At 45.3% G+C, this 19217-nt stretch overlaps 1 protein-coding gene across 2 annotated transcripts in view; it reads right to left on the reverse strand.

The window, feature by feature from the left end:
• DENND4B (DENN domain containing 4B) overlaps positions 1 to 19217 on the reverse strand; it is a 294054-nt gene that overhangs the window by 128824 nt on the left and 146013 nt on the right. For both annotated transcript variants that reach the window (XM_078670188.1, XM_078670189.1), the window contains exons 13-16: positions 18367 to 18512; positions 6434 to 6573; positions 4341 to 4464; positions 820 to 1026 (exon numbers count right to left, since the gene is read on the reverse strand). In XM_078670188.1, the coding sequence (XP_078526314.1) occupies positions 820 to 1026; positions 4341 to 4464; positions 6434 to 6573; positions 18367 to 18512 (617 nt within the window). The remainder of the gene's footprint in view (positions 1 to 819; positions 1027 to 4340; positions 4465 to 6433; positions 6574 to 18366; positions 18513 to 19217) is intronic.

Raw genomic sequence — 19217 nt, forward strand, 5'->3', positions numbered from 1 at the left:
TCTCATAAGTGGTAGGCATTAAAAACCCGGATACAGCATGACACAGTAACTAAGAAAGAAACATGAATATCCTGTCATTACCTATACTTCTATGATTTTAGATATTTACACACATTTAAGTCAGAAAAGGCAGTTAAAACACTGATAAACAAAATAGTCAAGGGAAGCATCTTCGGGTTGAGGCACAATTCAAAACATACTTATAGCGTTTGTTTGTAAGGCACTCTATTTTTCTTAACATTAGCTCTACGGCAAATGTTAACCTATGACACAGCCTTCAGGTATTTGCACTGGCATTAGGGTCCAGGTGGTCTTACTACAAATGCCTGTTTAGCTAACAAAGTTGATGGAGCAAAGGCTCCATACAAAATAAAATACATTGTAGCTCACTTGTTATTTGCCTGGCACATTATTTCAAAGTCTCTGTGACGCTGTAAGATTGGATAACAGTTTAACACCATGTGGACGAGTTTCTAACAAAACAGTCTAAAGAATCCAATAGACTCTCATTTCTGTGCCTGCATTCCGGTGTTCCCAAATACACCAATGACCCTTTGTGTTCATGGCAGGGTGTCGGTGCGCTCACACGTGTTACAATGTCCACACTGTGTACCCTTTGTCAGTGCCCCTATAAGCATCTATTTGTTGGAGACTCTTACAGTGCCCAGCCCCCTTCATTGATAAACGTATGCTCACACAACCCTTTACAACAGTATTCTGTGCTGTGTACGTGCAGAAGAAAGCTGGTAACCCAGGAGCCATTGCACATACAGTGACCCTAGCACGCGGACTGCAGTCCACATTCTAACCGGTTCTCACCTCATCAGGGAGCACAACTTTCTTGGTTTCCATCTGTTTCAGGGCACTGTAGGCGGTCTGTAATGCGAGCACCTTTGACTGCATGGCCTGGACGTAGGTGGGAAGGTATATGAACCATAGACCGTAGCAGTGCCCCAAAAGACATTTGGCCCACATGTCAGGCAAAGCTGAGTACTTCTGCGCCACACGTTGGGCTGCCCTGATCTCCTGCAAAAACAAAAAGAGTTGGCAGTGGGAGCAAATGAAGCTATTGGGAACAGGGATAGGATGATCACGGTAAGAAGAGGGGACTGTGAAAGCGGAGAAGTCAATGTAGTAGGATAGAGGGATGAAGAGTTAAATGTTGGAGTGACAGGATGGCTAGGAACAGAAGGCTGGAAAGAAAGAAAGACTAATATAAGTGGTGGAATAATCGGTTAGGGTCAAAGAGGTGTATGAGAAAAGAGGAGATTTGAGAGAGAGAAATTGAGTTAAGAGTAGATAGAAAGGCAAGGGAGGAAAATGAATGAAAGAGAGAGGAGGCTGAAAACTGAGAGGGGCAGAACACAGTACTAAGTAAAAGAGAAAAACAGGGGAGATAAAGTAATTTAGCCAGAGTCCTGTATGCCCCATACATTCTCATTAGCTCTGGGAGCAGGCGCTTGAGGTTCCTTTCAAAGTATGAATGTGACTTCAGATTTTATATGCACAAGATTCTTGCAATGGCAAACAATGCAGTTTCCATTTCTACTGGCAATTGATTGCTCTATCAAGAGCTGGAGGTGAGCCAGATGGGATCACCTTTTAGTAGAGAAAACGATGCAGATGAAAAAGAGTGAGATGGAGAGAAGGGGTAATTGATGAGATAGATGAATAAATGGAAAGGAGAAGAAAGGAAGGGATGGAGGAAGAAAAGTGGTGGCTATAGGCTGAAAGAGAACAGTAAGGACAGAGGACAGCGAAAAAAGGAAAAGAAGGTTAGAAATGGAGGGTGAAGGGTGAGAACTGAGGATAGCAGAGGAAGATGCGTGGGAGAAGTAAGAAAAAGAAGTTGGAGGAAAGAGAAGATACATCATGTCATTGCAGAAGCAAGGGGAACATGGATGAAAGGAAAAGATCACAGAAGGAGAAAGGACTGCGGACCGGTGATCTAAGTGGGGGGGGAATAGATATGGGAAGGGGAGAATAGGATGAGAAACATACAAAGCAAAAAACCATAGAGTAAAACCGGAGAAAACGGGAAGAACAAGAAGAGCATTGGAAAAAGGAGACACACAGGGTGGACTGGAAAAAACCCAGTTCAAAGCAAAGATCATGAAAAAGGAGTAACACCAGGATTGGTCTCTTAACCCCAAAGTTGAATTATTTATAGCATACCCTCTTTGGAGCAAATGAGAATTAACAGGTGTCTCCCACTCCTCACTACAATTTATGCTAATTCATGTAAGGAGTGTTAAGAAACAGACAACTCGGTCAGAGTAATTCCAATTTGCAGGGGGGGGGTTATTGTATATAGACATGGGCCTGGCCCTTAGAAACACACACAGTGACTTAACGTGTATTCGTAAAGCACACTTTCACCCAGACGGGTATTTTGGCGCTGAATAACAGAGGTTTATTGTTACCCAACTCAATGGTACTCATTTTATCGACCTCAGAAGGATGAAAGGCTGTTGGTATTTTAGAATAGAATTTTACTTATTACAAACTTCTCGTGCATTAATCTTATGAAGATAATAATTACGCTAATCCCTGCAGTAAAATAGAATACAAGGTGAATATTAGAATACCTCAAATGCTTATCAATGCAATATTAGAATAGTCTCATCCCTTACCTACTACCTACTATCTACATATATGCTATTGCACTCATGATTATGGTTTTGGTGGAATGGCTATTCGAATTTTCTGTTTCTTGGTCAAGCCATGTAAGTATCAACAAATAACTAAGAATGCTATTGGGTCTACAGTCGCATAGTAGTACTTTGGAATTCCCTCTTAGCAATTAGTTGTCATTTCTGCCCCACCAAAATCCTCAGTAGTTTTTATATCTTCTATTTCCACGATTCCCTACAGAGATGAGAAGGGGAGCTTACTCCGGATCACTAGCAATGCATCTTTTACAGAAGCACAAGGAAGGTAGGCAAAAATGTTGCCATTTCTAGTTCCTTCCAAGCCTGATTTGTGTGAGTTGTGATGACTTTACAGCTCTCACTGCAAAGCAACCATCAGCTTTCAGAAAGCAGGACATTTCAGTTCTCCGTTTCGTTTGCGAGACTAATGTCCTTACAGTTCTGAATATTATGTCTGAAAATCAATATGGTGATCTCAAACACACTGTGGGCATTATCCTTCATAATATTAGTGTTCTAAGCCTTAGGCCACACATATACATTCTCAAAAGAGTAACCGCTCTCACGCAGGCATACAATCAGCAATGGCTTGTATTTAATGTGTGTATGTCCAGGCAATTCCTGCCACACATGACAAAGCAGTCAGGGAATTTTAGGCTAATTGGTTAGAGAGATATGATGAACAATGTTTATGAGATAGCTTTTGCTGACTCAGAAAATATTTGTTAATTGGCGAGATGTATTTATTAGAATGGTAATTCTTGATGACATGATTTGCAGAAGAATAGCATACAACAAATGATAATCATTACGAAATACAACAGTTTTTCTGTGTACTGTTTCAGGGTGATTCAGTGTGGGCCCCTATATTTTCCCCTGGAAAGTCAAGAGGTGCTTAGACATCATTTCTGAAATCTAAGTATTCTATCATTGCTGTAAGTGTAACTCAGCTCATGGTGTGAAACACCGGCTAGTTCCCTTTCTCTTTAGAGAGGCCACTGTTTCTTTTGAGGGAATTATACCCGGCATGTCTCCCAAAAACATTGTTTTCACAACAGGAGATCATGCCGGTAAGTAGAGAAAGAGAGGAGGAAATATCAATAAAATGGATAAATAATGAGGGGCCCATATATGAAGAGTCTTGGGACAGGAAAAGAATGAAGAAGAAGGAAGAGAAAAAGAGTAAGACAACAAGAGTGTGGAGAAATAGTTTTTTCCACTTTATGGATTATTTAATAAGGGTGGTGCCCGCCATTCAACTTGAACCACATAGGAAACTTAAATACCCTTGAGTGACCCTAATATTCAGTGTTACAGGGAAGGAACTGAGGAATAAAACTAGGCAAGTCTGCCATTGGCTTTAAGGAGATCCTGGAAAACCTTTTTCAGACATACTCATCTAGGATTTGCAGAACAGATGCAACATACTATCCAATTATAAATAGGACACAGCATGCATATGCTACTTTAGAGATAAAGGTGGTAATCAAAAACAAAGTGGAGAGAGCTTGGGGATATGTATAATGCGGAGCTACAAAAACGTGTGTATGGAGTCAAAGGATGGGTTCCCAGCGAAGGTTTTATTCAATATCTGTAGATTAGTCTCAAGGCAGGGTAGGGTACATATGGAGGTCTATGTAGCAGGGCAATGGAGCACAGGTAACCAGAAGGTACGTAAGGGACGTTTACCTGCTTGGTTCGTCGAGGTGCCGGACTACTTGGAGCACTGCTTCGAGCTGGGCAAATCTGCACCGTCAATTGGTCGTGTGGCTGCTCAAAGAGCTCAGTCTTCAGCAGTGGGAAGCTATCATACCTGGATCGTGAAAACAACAAATTGTGGTCATCTGCATTTGGGTGGGGCTATGGTACCAGAATATCGCTGTCAAAACTCCAGCATATGTAGTATCCCCTGAACATCATAATACAAGGCTCCAGCATCCCTCTAAACGCATGGCTTTATTCAAACATGCATCAGAATCTCCCAGAGTTCATCCTTCTGACCAAATGCAGAACTAAAATCCCTCTGGAATTCCTGGTCTCTTTGAACATGGACTCCTAAGCCTTTCTAGCCAAAGCTTCGTCATCCCTTTGGGCTCCATCCACTCTCCGTTTAATGATTGAGTATCCATCGGATCTCCAAACCCAACTCAAACACAGCTCCCAGCAATGCTAGTCCTCCCAAAACCTGGAATACAGAGCTGTAGCTTGTTTCTCAGTTCATATACTTTTCGTACACACCTCCTGCCCCTCCCAGAGATCGTCATTCTCTCCCTTCAAAGCACTTTCGTGCCTCTGGACCACGTACTCTATTCAAACAAGGCTGCAGCATTCCTTTGGGATCCTCACTCTCCATGTATACACAGCTCCTGTATCTCTTGAAATCTTTATCCTTTTTCTACACACCACCAACATTCCTTTGCGTTCCGCATTCTCTCTGTCCAGAAGATCAACATCCATCTGGGATTCTAACTATCAGAATATATAACCTCAGAAGACCTATGTATTCCTCATATGTTCCATACATGGGGGCCCATTCTCTTCACATTCCCCATGTATACCGCAGGAGCCTCGTCCTCTCAATACAGAACTGTAGTATTTCCTCTCATATTCGCACATTCTCCTTAAACTGGCTGTGGCTCCAATGCCTCAATGATCACAGTCTGATCAACCGTCTGAGTTATTCATCTTTTCATAGATGATCTGAAGCCCACTATGTACTCCACCCTCCCTATACACAGCTCTGTCTCACTCTGCACATCTTTAGTACTTGCCTGGGCTCTCCACACACTTCACTGTCCCTCTTGGTGCTTCCCATCTCCTTATGTTGCTATGGGTTCCGCACCAGCTGTATGCACAGCTCTAGCATCCAATTGGGAAACACATTCTTTCAACATAAAGCTCAACATTCTCCTGTGCTACTTCACCATCCCCATACACAGGTCCAGCTTTAAAGTGGGCTGCCTTCTATCTGCATACACAGCTAAAGAATCCCTATAGGCTCAAAACTCTTACTACATAAACGCATTAACATTCCAATAGGCTACTTGCCCCTCTCAGAACACAGCATCATCATACTGGGCTGCTTACTGTCTACATACACACCTACAGCTTTCCTATACACTCCGTTACATCTCCTAACACAGCTATGGCTTCTCTATGAGCTTGTTCCCATCTCCATACTCAAATACAGCTTCCCTAGGAGCTCTTTGATATTGCAATATACAACTAAAGCTTTCTTTGACAATCCTTCTTATCTCCAGACCCAGCTACAACTTCCCTGCGGCCTACTTCCCACTATCATATAGAGCAACAGAGTCCCTATGGGCTCCCTTCCAACAAGTCTCCATACACAGTACATTTCTTCCCTATTACTTCTTTGATATCTCCACTAACAGATACAGAATATTTCTGGAGGCAAGTCCTCACCACAAAAATCACAAATGTCACTTTGGGATCAATTTCATATGAACTTCCTATTTTTCTCTAGCCTCTTTGCGGTCTCCATTCCCTACTCCTCTATCCATATGCCTCTGCACCCTCAAAATCCCCTGCTCCACAGATCTATGTGTAGTTCAACATCACTTGAGGCTAACAGGACCCTTTTCGACATAATTCCAGCATCTATCGTCTCCTCACTGCCTGCATACACATATCCAGCATTCCCCTACGCTTCTTCCACTTTGGCGCTGGAGAAATTCTGCTGACATTTTAGAGCTTAAAACTGGTTGCATCCTTCGTAAACAACCATCTCTTTAGAACCTGTGTCTAAAGACATGACTCACCTATAGAGCGCAGGCAGCTCTGTATCATCGGGACCCTGCGGCTCCTCGGGTGGCATTATAAATACAGTGTGCTCACTGCGGTGAGACTCATCCAGCTCAATAAGGTGAACATCCTCCATCTTCTCCAGGTCCACTTGCACCTAAGAAAGCGACGTACAAGAACGTAAGGATGTATTTATTTTAGCTTTATATAAATATGTTGATAAATCTAGCGGGCATATCAGGTGCAGTAAAATGAGAGGCGTTCATTGGTTAAGGACTGGAAAAATGTGACGAGTTGGCAGCAGCCTTTGATTTCTTGGCACCTTTGGGGGCCACTAGTACAATTGAAAGAAAGCACAGAATAAAGCACAATGAAAATTGTTCAAGGTTTTAAAGTGACAAAGAGCTAAAGCGGGTGTATGGTGCGTGTAGCTTTAAGGACGAGGACATTTACCTTGCATTTGATGGTTGGGTGAAATAACAGTCACAAACCAACCTTAAGGTGAGAAGAGCCTTAGATTCATATAGTATGATATCTCATACTGGGCAACTCCAGAGGAGGAGCTTTCTGACCTGGCCTTCTAGGCTCTCACTGTGTTGATGTGTGCAAAAACTGGAGTATATTTATTTTTAACATTTGTTAGCTTGAGTAGTATGAAAACAAGTTACTTACCTGTAACTTTAGTTCCCCAGTATTGGTAACTTTCATAGATTCCCATGCTTTTGTATCATTCCCCGTCGTCGGAATGAGAGTCTCGGTAAGAAAAATTACATAGCAGTTGGTACAAAAGAGAAAAAAAGGCCTAGGCCTCATTCCCTTTTGTAGCATATCCACCTCTTTGTGTAAAAGAGACCAAACTAGGCATCAGCCAATCAGAAGAGCCTCACCCCTTAGAAACCTCCTGAAGGAACCTCAGAGCCTCAGATTTTAGTAGCCGTTGTGTAACAGTCACCATATCTGCTGAAGGCTGAGCTTTCCCCGAGGAGGTGGGTGGGCGCATGGGAATCTATGAAAGTTACCAATACTCGGGAACTAAAGTTACAGGTAAGTAACTTGTTTTCTTGCCCCAGTATTGGAACTTTCATAGATTCCCATGCTTTTGTATCAGAGTAGCAAGCAGTTAGCAATACATTTTGTGTTATAACATACATTGCAATAGCCAACATGGCATAAAGATACAAAATGTGCAAAATAACGGAAGGTGGGATAGAAAGGAAAGCTCACCAATTAGTGGAAGAGGTTCCTCAGGACTGCTTGGCCCACTGCCGTATCTTCTTCTTGTAAGGATTCCAAGCAGTAATGCTTAGTAAAGGTGTGGACGCTGCTCCAGGTAGCAGCTCTGCAAATGTCCTTAATCTGCACACCTGTGAAGAGGGCTGTTGAAGAAGCCACTGATCTTGTGGAATGTGCTCGAACCCTGCCAGTCAGTGGTTTACCTGCTGCAGTATGGCAATGTAGAATGGCACTGGTAATCCATCTTGCAATCCCCTGCTTTGACAGAGGGAGACCTTTGCTCGGACCACCAAAAGCAACAAACAATTGGGAGGATTTCCGAAATCCCTTGGTGCGATCCAAATAGAATTTTAAACATTGTTGTACATCTAGAGAATGTAGCGACCTCTCCGCTGGTGTAGCCGAGTGAGGAAAGAAAGCCTTAAGAATAACCGGCTCGTTCAAGTGGAAGTCCGAGGGTACTTTGGGTATGAACTTTGGGTTAGTTCTCAAGATAACTGTGTTCCTTTTGAATTGAAGAAAAGGCTCTTGGATTGTGAGAGCCTGCAATTCCCCAATACGCCTTGCCGATGTGAGGGCAAGAAGGAGAGCCAATTTCCATGAAAGGAACCTCATGTCTAATCGATAAATTGGTTCAAATGGGCTTTTCATGAGTTGAGTGAGGACTAGATTCAGGAGCCAAGTAGGAGGCGGAGGCCACACTGGTGGAGAGACCCGGAACAAGCCTTTTAGAAATTGCTTAACAATCCTGGAAGACCACAACGAAGGTCCAGGCTCAGACCGTCTGTACCTTGAAACTGCCGCCAAATGAACTTTTATAGATGAATGGGCCAGCCCCGACTTAGCCAAGGACAAGAGATAAGGCAGAAACTGATGAGGTTTTGAAGAAAAGGGGTCCATTTTCTTTCTCGTGCACCAAATGCAAAATCTCTTCCATTTGAGGCGGTAAGTCTTGTTCGTGAAAGGAGCTCTCGCCTGGGAGAGGACTTCTTTAATTTCGTTCGAGATGGGGAGATTCATAAATTCTCGCTGCTCAGGAGCCATGCTGTCAGGTGTAATGACTGTGGATCTGGATGCCAAATCTGTCCTTCGGACATTGTGAGAAGGTCTGGAATAGTCCTCAAGGGGAGAGGAGGAGCCAGCGACAACAGATGGAGCTCCGTGTACCAGAACTATCTCGGCCAAGCAGGGGCTATCAAGATCATCCTGCATGGTTCCACTTTGATCTTCCTGATAAGCCTCGGGATCAGTGGGATGGGGAGAAAGGCGTAGACAAATGTCCTTGACCAGGCTATCGAAAGCGCATTCCCCAAAGATCCTCGGTGGTGAAGCCTGCTTGCATAATACCGGCAATTGGTAATTGATAATTGGATTGATAACACCCTTGACTCAGTTCTCCCGAAGGAAGCCTTACACTGCATAAGAAGGCAAAAAGTAGCCCCCTGGTACACCCCGAAACTGAGGGACATGAAGCTTTCATGCCGTAAATTGGAAAGGACTTGGAGACAAGATCGCACACAGGGCAGGAAGACAGACTATAGAGCCGCTATTAGGCACTATAAAACTGAAATTAAGGCAACCCAAGCACAGTTTTATGAGTCTCAAATTAGTTTAGCTGCCAATGCCCCCAAGGACATTTTTCGAATAGGAAAGTCATTGATCACTGCCCCCCCACCCCCCCGAACAAACACCATTAGATGGGGCACTTGCCCGCTGTAATAGCCTAGCATCTTTCTTTTATCAAAAAATCCAGACCATCTACTCCTCATTCACCTCTGACCTAACTGATCTGGAGGCTGCAACAGTAGCAAGCCCCAACACACTCCCCCCATGTACACTGGAAAAGTTCACTCTCTTAGATCCGGTCTTGCTGGACAAAATAATCCCTAAAGTCACCTCTGGCTCTCCTAAGGACCCTGCACCGCCATCTGTCCTTACCTCGGTCATGGAGCTAGTTCGCCCAGCAATTATGGACGTTCTAAATTCTTCAATCACCTCAAGTGTTGTTCCAAAATCCTGGAAATGTGCAATGGTCAAGGCACTCTTAAAAAAAACAATCTAGACCAGAATAATTTAGCCACCTTCCGCCCCATTTCTCTGTTGCCATGGATGAGCAAACTGCTTGAGAAGCACATTAATAACATCTTAGTGGAACATCTTGAGTCTAACGATCTGCTCTGTGCTTTTCAAACGGGCTTCCGCCCCCAACATGGGACGGAGACAGCCCTATTAGCAGTTACTGAGGAGGCCAGAATCGTATTAGACCAGGGAGGAAAAGCGGCCATATTATTATTAGATCTCAGCGCCGCGTTCGACACGGTTAACCATGCCACATTATTATGCCGATATTCCTTAATATGTATGCTTGTACATAGCTGTGATTCCCATGGGTCCGTACTACATTATAATGACTGCGCCTTACTTTGTTCGGATCTGTACTAGTGATGCCATTCATGGGGTAATTGGTTATTGTTAAACTGTTCCGTAGTATAAAAGTGCAATATGAGAAAACTGGCGAAGGTACTGATAGTATCGTATCCTTAGAGCACAAATGCAATTTTCCCTTCTCTTATACATGCTTTACTCCTACGCCGCCCAGCCTCCGGGATGTGGGCCGTATACGGCTGTGTATTGACCTAGGAGCAGCAGGTTATTACCAGTTACATGTCAGTGGTGTTGATGACTGTATGCTTTGTGCCTTTTTTATATCTTCGCAATAAAAAATATATTTAAAAAAAAAAACATGCCACATTATTACATCGTCTTAGCGGCATGGGAGTGTCGGGCGCGGCTCTGTTATGGCTCACCTCCTTCCTTGAGGAACGCTTCTTCCAGGTTTTTGAAGGAGAAGTTGTTTCTTCCAAACAGCCACTCAGTTGTGGGGTGCCTCAGGGCTCTGCCCTGAGCCCCACACTTTTTTAATGTCTATATGAGGCCCCTCGCACAGATTGTCCATCCATTTGGTGTCCGTATAGTCACCTATGCTGACGACACTCAGCTTGTGGTATCATTGAACAATGCTGAGGGGTCGTCTAGCACTTTGAGTACCTGTCTTGAGGCGGTCGCCAGATAGATGGAGCTCTCCTGCCTTAGATTAAATGGGGAAAAGACGGAGGTTATGCTGTTGGGGAACCCTTCACCTTCCATTCTGGTCCCCATTTGGCCCCCCTGTCTCGGTCCTTCCCCCTCCCCCAAACCCCAGATAAAGAGCCTAGGAGTCTGGTTAGACAGATCACTCGACTTCACTGTCCAGGCAACCAAGACATCTGCAACTTGCTTCGGACTTATGAAAATGCTCCGGAAAGTGCTCCCGTTATTGCCGTTCCAGGCGAGGAGAATCATGGTTCAGGCTCTGATCCTCTCCCGCCTGGACTACGGCAATGCACTTTATCTTGGAGCCCCTCTGGCTGCAATACATAAGCTCCAGGTTACCCAAAATTGCGCAGCCCGATTGCTTTTCCAAATCCCTCGATGGCAGTCGGCCAGACCTGCCTTGAGGAAGTTACACTGGCTTCTGGTAGCAGCCAGGATACAATTCAAATCTATGTGCCTGGCTCAGAAGGCCCTTTGCAAGACAGGCCCATCCATAATGTTTCCCTTGGCCATTCCCTGTTCTCCTTCTAGAGCCTTACGATCCAGCGTGTTGCACCTGGCCACTTCGATCAAAATAAACAAAGCCCGCTGGGGCGGTCGCTCATTTTCGCACAATGCCGCCAGAATGTGGAACTCCCTCCCGCCTTCCCTGAGAGAGAACAATAATCTGCTGACTTTCAGGAGACAACTAAAAACTCATCTGTTTGCAAAAGCTTATTAGTGCCCTATCCTGTTGTCAGAACGGTCCTGGCTAAAGCGCTGCGAGGCCTCAGGGTAGTTACGCGCTATATAAGTTTAATTTTCATTTCATTTCATTTCTTGTTGGTCGGCGTGGCAAAGAGATCTATTGCAGGTCTGCCCCACTGGCGGAAGACCTCTTCTAGAACTCGCTGGTTTAGCTCCCACACGTGACTGACTGAGGATAACCTGCTCAGTCTGTCGGCATTCTCGTTCAGAATTCCTGGCAAATGTTCTGCCTGCAGCGACATCCCGTGAAGGATCGCCCATTCCCAGATCTCTTGAGCTTCCTGCGACAACGGGAGAGATCTGGTTCCTCCTTCCTAGTTCACGTAATGCATGGCTGTGGTGTTGTCCGTCCTGATGAGAACTTGTGAACCTCTTAGGCGAGGGAGAAAGGCTTGTGGAGCCAGTTTTATTGCTCTTAGCTCCAAGAGATTGATGTGGAGCCGACGATCGTGAGGATACCAATGGCCACTGACATGCAGGTCTTGCATCACCGCTTCCCAACCATCCAACGACCCATCCATTGTGATTACTTGAGGAGACGGATCGCTTATGAAGGATAGACCTTGGGACAAGTTTCTCTGGTCTGTCCACCACAGAGCCGCTCTTTTCATTGTCGGAGTGACGGTCACCTTGTCATCGAATGGTCCGTGAATCTGTTTCCATTGGATGTCCAGTTGCTCCTGAAGAGGACGCATTCGCAGTCTGCAGTGAGGAATCAGAGGTATGCATGACGAAATTACCCCCAGCAGAGATTTGTAGCGGCGTACTGAAAGACACCTTCTTTTTCGTAAGTCCAGAGCCATGGTCTGCAGTTTTTCCCGCCTTTCTAGGGTTGCAAAAGCTTTTGAGAGTTTTGAGTTCAGGATGGCTCCCAGGAAACGTGCCATCCTGGATTGGACCAGAGATGATTTGTCTTTGTTTAAAGTGAGTCCTAGATTTTGAAACAGGTTTGTACATGCCTGAACAGCGTCCCGCGCTGCTTCCCTGGACGGGGCCTTCAGCAACCAGTCGTCCAGGTAAGGGAAGACTTGAAAATGATTCCTTCGCAGGAATGCCGCTACTGGCGCCAGCATCTTCGTGAAGATCCTCGGGGCTGAGCGAAGAACAAAGAGTAAAACCTTGAATTGAAAGTGGCTCTTGGCTACTGTAAATCGTAGAAACCTTCTGTGTGCTGGGTGAATCGGTACATGAACGTACGCATCCTCGAGATCGAGCGCGGCCATGAAATCCCCCGGATTGATCAGCCGCAGGATGTCTTGAAGAGAGACCATCCGGAAAGACAGGGAGATGAGATAGGTGTTGAGCTCCCTGAGATCTAAAATGGGGCGCCATTTCTCTGGCGTCTTCCTTACCAGAAAGAACCTGGAATAGAATCCCTGTCCTTTTTGGTCGGAGGGAACCGGCTCTATAGCCCCCTTCAGGAGCATTTGATGAACCTTGAGTCGCAGAAGACGCAGGTGTTTTGAAGGAATGGCTGCAGGGGGCTTGGGTGGTGGGATTTGAGTGAATTCTAAGGTATGGCCCTTTCGAATGATGTTGAGCACCCAACGGTCCGATGTTATCTTGGACCAATTCTGAAGGTATTGGGATACCCTGCCTCCCACTGATGACTTCTTGGAGGAGGGTACAGTAGGAAAAGCCAGGAGGCCGCTATTGTCGCTTGGACGTATCACGTCCCTGGCGAGCCTGCTTTCCTCTGTTGTTAGGCTGGAGTAATTGGAGGATTGGCCCTGCCTTTGTTGATAAGGCTGGCGGTATTGTTGCGAACCTGAGCCGTAGGATGAGTATCTCTGTTGTTGGTAAGATCCTGTGTAGTTTGTACTTTTGCCTCTGGACCCTTTAAAAGGAGTTTTGCGGTACTGAAGGGTACCCAAAGATCTGGCGGTCTCAGTGTCCTTTTTGATGTCTTGGAGAGTGTCGTCAATCAAATTTCCCGAATAGTGCTTCTCCATCAAAAGGAAGATCCAGGATCTTATTTTGGATCTCGGGTCGTAACCAGGTCGTCTTCAGCCACCCCTGGCGACGAAGGACCGCAGCTCCAGCCAAAGAACGAAACACCGTCGTGGCAATGTCCATGGCACAGTCAATGACCTCCATTGATGTCGCCTCCCCTTCTTGTAAGACCTTTTTTGCTTCCGCTTTTGATTCTGGAGGAAGCTGATCCAGGAACGGTGCGACATCACACCATAGTTGGCGGTCGTATCTGCCCAATATTGCTAGGGCATTAGCTGCCCGCACCAGAAGACTCGCCATTGAAGAGAATCTCTTCCTGGCATTGTCCAATCTCCTTCCTTCCTTCCTTGTCTGGAGGAGTTGTAAAAGGAGCAGAGGGGTTGCGGGATTTTCTCTGCACCGCTTGAGAAATTACTGAGTCCGGTCTTGGGTGGCTCGTCAAGGCAGCTGGACCATCCTCAGGCGCTTTGTACTTTTTATCTAGACGCGGTAGTACAGGGACCAGCGTCGCTGGATTTTTCATTGCCTTAAGGCCTTCATCCCACAGATGCTGCACTATTGGTATGGACCTTGTCGTCTTCCTATAAGGTTCCTTGAAATCATACAAGAAACATTCAGAGGCCACTGCAGGCATTGCCAACTTGAACCTGCCAGTCGCTCTTTCCATCAGCTGATGATGAAATCCTCCTATATCCGCTGTCGGGAAATCCACCGGATCCAGACATGGAGATGGAGGGTCCGGAATGATGTATTCATCCCATTCAGAAGCTTGATCAGCTCCATCATCCGAATTATGATCCTCATCTGAGGAATAATCATGGGTGTCTGCTGGTCTGGAAGGCTCTTGTGGAATTGATGCCTGTGGCTGAGGGGACACCTGAGCTGGTATTTCAGGAACAGCAGTTGAGGCAGGCACCGGGACAGGCATGGCTTGCGCAACTGGAGCCGGAGCAGGTTCTGCAGCTTTAGATTTGTAATCCTGCAGCATCCTGTGCAGGTCCTGCAGGAAAGAAGATGGTACCGAAACCATGTCTTGACCTGAATATTGCTGTGGTTGGGCAGAATGATGATGATAACCACCTTCTTGGTCATACCCTCCTTCAGAATCTGTCTCCTGGTACTTGACCAGAAGTTGAGAGGGACTGTCAGCGTAGCCATATGAGTCCTGATCATCTTCTTCTGATTCCTCTTCATCAAACAGCAGAGCTGGTGGCAAGGGGGTTACCCTCCTGGGAGATGTCATGCCCGGTGTAATCCTGGTCATTGAAATAGTGATTCTCTTCTCCGATGCCAAAATCGTCGACGGTCCCGTCGGTACTGAAAATGCAGCCGTTGTCGGATTCGTCGACGGAATATGCATCGTCGACACAAGAACACTCGACGACGAGATGAGCGTCGTCGATGACGACGAGACTGTCGATATCCCAGCCGTCGTCGTTGTCAATGTTGTCGCCGTTGAGGCTCTCGTCGACGACACTGTCGTCGTCGCCACCGTCGACGGACTCTTAGTCGTCGCCGTCGTCGTCAACGCCGCTGTAGTCTTCGACATCCTCGTCGACGATGCCGTCGTCAGCGACTCCCTCGTCGACGCTGTTGTAGCTGTCGTCGTCGATTCTATCCTCGTCGACGATCCCCGTCGTCGTCGTTTGTCCCGTCGACGAGCCCGTCGGCGGAACCAGTTTGAGTTTAGGTTTCAGTTTCTTCGTCGACGAAGCCTCCATCGACGACGCCTTCATCGTCGACGACTTGGAACTTCTGTCAGATTTCCCAGAAGATTGGGAAGAGGGTTTCTTAAAGGCTGGATCAGTCTTCAAACCCTTAGAAGGCGTAGATGGTCCTACCCTCTCCTTTTCACCATGGTGAGGAAATTCGCCTGGACCCTGGCTCTCAGACTCTCTGGGGGTCTTTTTTGAGGCCTTAGAAGGATGCTCCACAGAAGGAGAAGGGGAACCCCTACCCCTTTTGACTGACCTTCTTGACAAAGACGCAGATGCAGAGTCCTCACTGTCACTGGAGACAGTATCCTTCCTGGACTTCAACTTCTGGAGCCATGTCAGAAGCCTACCCTCACGGTCCCAGAGGGTCTTGGTGGAAAAGGTGCGGCAGATCTTACAGTCCGCAGCCTTGTGATCAGGATAGAAGCAATAGATGCAGTCTTTATGATTATCCTCAATGAATAGCCTTTTCTTGCCACAGGTGGAACTCGGCTTGAAAAGGGCCTTCTTGTTTCCCTTGTCAGACATCCTGAAAGGATCAGCCAACAATCTGAAGAAAAGCCTGAAGAAAAAACCTAAAGTAAAACTTCTGAAGAGTAGATGTTGAGCAGCGCTCAAAGGAGACTCCCTAGCACAACGTGCGGTAGAAAATCTAAGGCTCTGAGGTTCCTTCAGGAGGTTTCCAAGGGGTGAGGCTCTTCTGATTGGCTGATGCCTAGTTTGGTCTCTTTTACACAAAGAGGTGGATATGCTACAAAAGGGAATGAGGCCTAGGCCTTTTTCTTTCTCTTTTGTACCAACTGCTATGTTATTTTTGTTACCGAGACTCCCATTCCGACGACGGGGAATGATACATAAGCATGGGAATCTATGAAAATTCCAATACTGGGGCAACAATCAATGTTTATTAACATTCTTGCAGTCTCCATTTAGAAAGGATTACTTAAAACCATGTACGATGGCCGGTTATGGACGTAGGGCCAGTCAAAGGATGTTCCTTCTATAATGGTAGGGTATATAAAGGAAGTCTTGTATACCAAGAGGTCACCATCAGTGGCCTCTGATGGTCATACATCTACCCATCACATCATAGCAGTTATACATGCCAGGATTTGTTTATGGTGCGCAAAATATAATGATGTTTGAGGTTAAATAATACGTGAAATCTACAATCTGTATATTTCGGGGAAACTACACCACTCGTTATTCTGAACTGTCCAGATGAGAGATTTTCCGTGTTTAGGACAGCCGGGTGGGTGAAATGTTGGCCAATCTGGGAAGCCGCTTAACAAACGTTCACTTTTACAACCACAAGACATCCCTTTCAGCCCATACTCTGCAACCACTGGCTGCTAGCCATTCCTGAAGTGGTCGAACAGTTAATTCTGCATTTGGTATCCATGGAATGCTATACCCCCAGGGTCTGCTTATTGCTCTCCTACAAAGTATGTCATAATGCTCCTGAGCTAGTGTTACCACATATAAATTGATTGTATTTTAAGTGGACACATATCGCCCGAATGTTAGGAATAAGATTCAACAGTGTCATCTGGCTATTGGTATTTCTTATTTTTACCCAAAGCATGCTCACAGCCCCAGTCCTGATCTTGTTAATATTAATCCTCATCTTCTTATGGACTATATTTGTATTCATCCTTTCTTGGTAGGAAGTAAGTGTCATATTGAAACTCCTCTCTGAAAAAAGCCCTTGAGTAATAAGAATGATGGATATCTCATTCTGGGCCTAGTATGTAGTCTACGTGATTGGGCACCATTTTGTGGGGCTGGCACATTTTTAGGTCCCTCTTCAAATGGGAGACTACATTTTTACGAAGAGACAGTTTTTCAGTGTTGAACTGAGAAAAGTATTTTTGGAACCAGGATCAGTCAAAGTTGGATGTGTATTTTTCTAGACTCGAGGATATAACTATGTCAATGGTTTATTATCAAGCTGGGTTTGTCATGCTTTTAACTTGGTTTATAATGTTCTTTCAGAGCCGATAGTACAAAAAATCTGATTTCTTAAGGCGGAAAGTTTTGATATCACTTTGGAGTTGATGTGTTCATAATGTCTCTTATCTTAACTTGCTAACCAACCTTTCAAGAATTTTTTTAATGCATTTAGCCATCCCACCACTCTGTTCTAGCCTTCAGGGTCTTTATTACGCGAACAAATGGGTGGCATTTCTTATAAATGAAGGGATACATCTGAAAATATCCCCAGCTTCTGAATATGAAATATAGTTTTAAAATAAATTAGTTTACAAACTCTGCATCACCTTTGTCCTCAGAGGTAGAGTCATTCGGTTGTTGGAATGCTGAACTCAGCTCAACGCAATGGCAAATTGAGTCAAGCATTTTTCAATCTACATTTGTCAGACGTTTGATGATACAATGTCTACATACTGACAGACTATTGTTTTGGTCCTGCATAGGACATGTTTGAAATCCAAATGATAAGTCAATCCAGAGGTAAATATTAAGTGAAACTCAGAACATATTGTTTTCATACCCAATAGTCAAACCTGTGAAAAGGCCTGAAATTTAAAAACTTTGTGGGTTATTCGTATTCAACCTTCACCCCCTCTGGTCACATATGGTAGGAGCCTTTGCTGATGCAGTTTCTCCCAAACTGCTGCTGACCCAGATACTGTAAAAAACAAAAGCTATAAAGATGGAGTCCACAGTGTGTGGCATAATGTAATTGAGGTCAACGACATACTGAGTACTTTCAAGACATGCCTATTGATGACTCCAACATCTGACGTCCAGAAAACACAGGATACCATTTTGAGTCCAACCACTAGATGGTGAAAACAGCACAGGATGTGGATCTATGATACATTTGCTCTGCAAACATTAATGAAAATTAAATTAGCTAAATCATTGAGATATTAAGTATCTCAATTGCAAAATATAATCTGAAAAGTATTTCAAGAAAAATAACACTGCATCGATATGGGTGTGCACTCTCCCATTTACTCAAATAAGCTAAAGCAACCCTGCAACCATTTCCCCTAGCTATGGGACCTACACATCATAAATCTTAAAAAAACAAAGACCGTTCCACTATTCACACAAAGGGAACCTTCATTACACACTAGCTTCATCAGAATTTCGTACAATGAATACATATTGACTTGTTCGCAAATCAAAGAGCAGCGTAACCCTATATATGGTACAATGAACAGAGGTGAGAGAGAACTTACCTTCTCTACACAACTGTCAAAGAACTCCAGGCCTGTCTGCTTATTGCTGACAAACGAGCACTCTTCAATGAACTGAGAGAACATCTGGGTCTTTGTTAGCAAAGTATAGAACTTCTGATATGCTCGATCTCTGGATTTTATGAAGCCTGCAGAGATTGAAGGCAAAAATCAACAAAAAAAGCTGTAGGTCCCGACACTGAATGCGACTGAACATACATTTGTTAAACACATCAGTCAACCAATCCAGGAGCCCCTTAAAAACACAGGCCTATCAAAGTCAACTAATATCTCAGCCAAAAAGTTTTTAAAAAGTCTAACCCAAGTACAAGCAGCAGATTTGCAAACCTAACCTTGCACAACATGAACTGCCAACCAAGGTGTCAAATGGTCATTCAATCAACTGGCCAATCAACTGGCCAAGCAACTGAGAGGGTCAGCTTGCCTTGCCAATGGCATGGCTCAGATCGCCTTGTTGAATGAGAGGAAAAGAATGCCTTGCCAACTGAGTCGTTCTGCATGCCTTTCTGCCTTTCCAATCAAGTAGACTGACATACCTTGCCAATTTACTGGGTCAGCATGCTCTGTCAATCAGGTGTCTGGCATACTGAGTGGGCTTGCGTGCCTGGCATACCCAGTGGGCTTGCGTGCCTGGCATACCCAGTGGGCTTGCGAGCCTGGCCAACCGACTGGGCCGGCGTGCCAGGCCAACCGATTGGGCCAGCACCTACCGACTATGCAGGCGTGCCAAGCCGACTGGGCAGGCGTCGCTGTCAACCGACTGGGCCGGCATGGCTGCCAACCGACTGGGCTGGCTGCCAACCGACTGGGCCGGGGTGGCTGCCAACCGACTG

This window comes from Lissotriton helveticus, chromosome 12, assembly GCF_964261635.1.
Source record: "Lissotriton helveticus chromosome 12, aLisHel1.1, whole genome shotgun sequence".
NCBI lineage: Eukaryota > Metazoa > Chordata > Amphibia > Caudata > Salamandridae > Lissotriton > Lissotriton helveticus.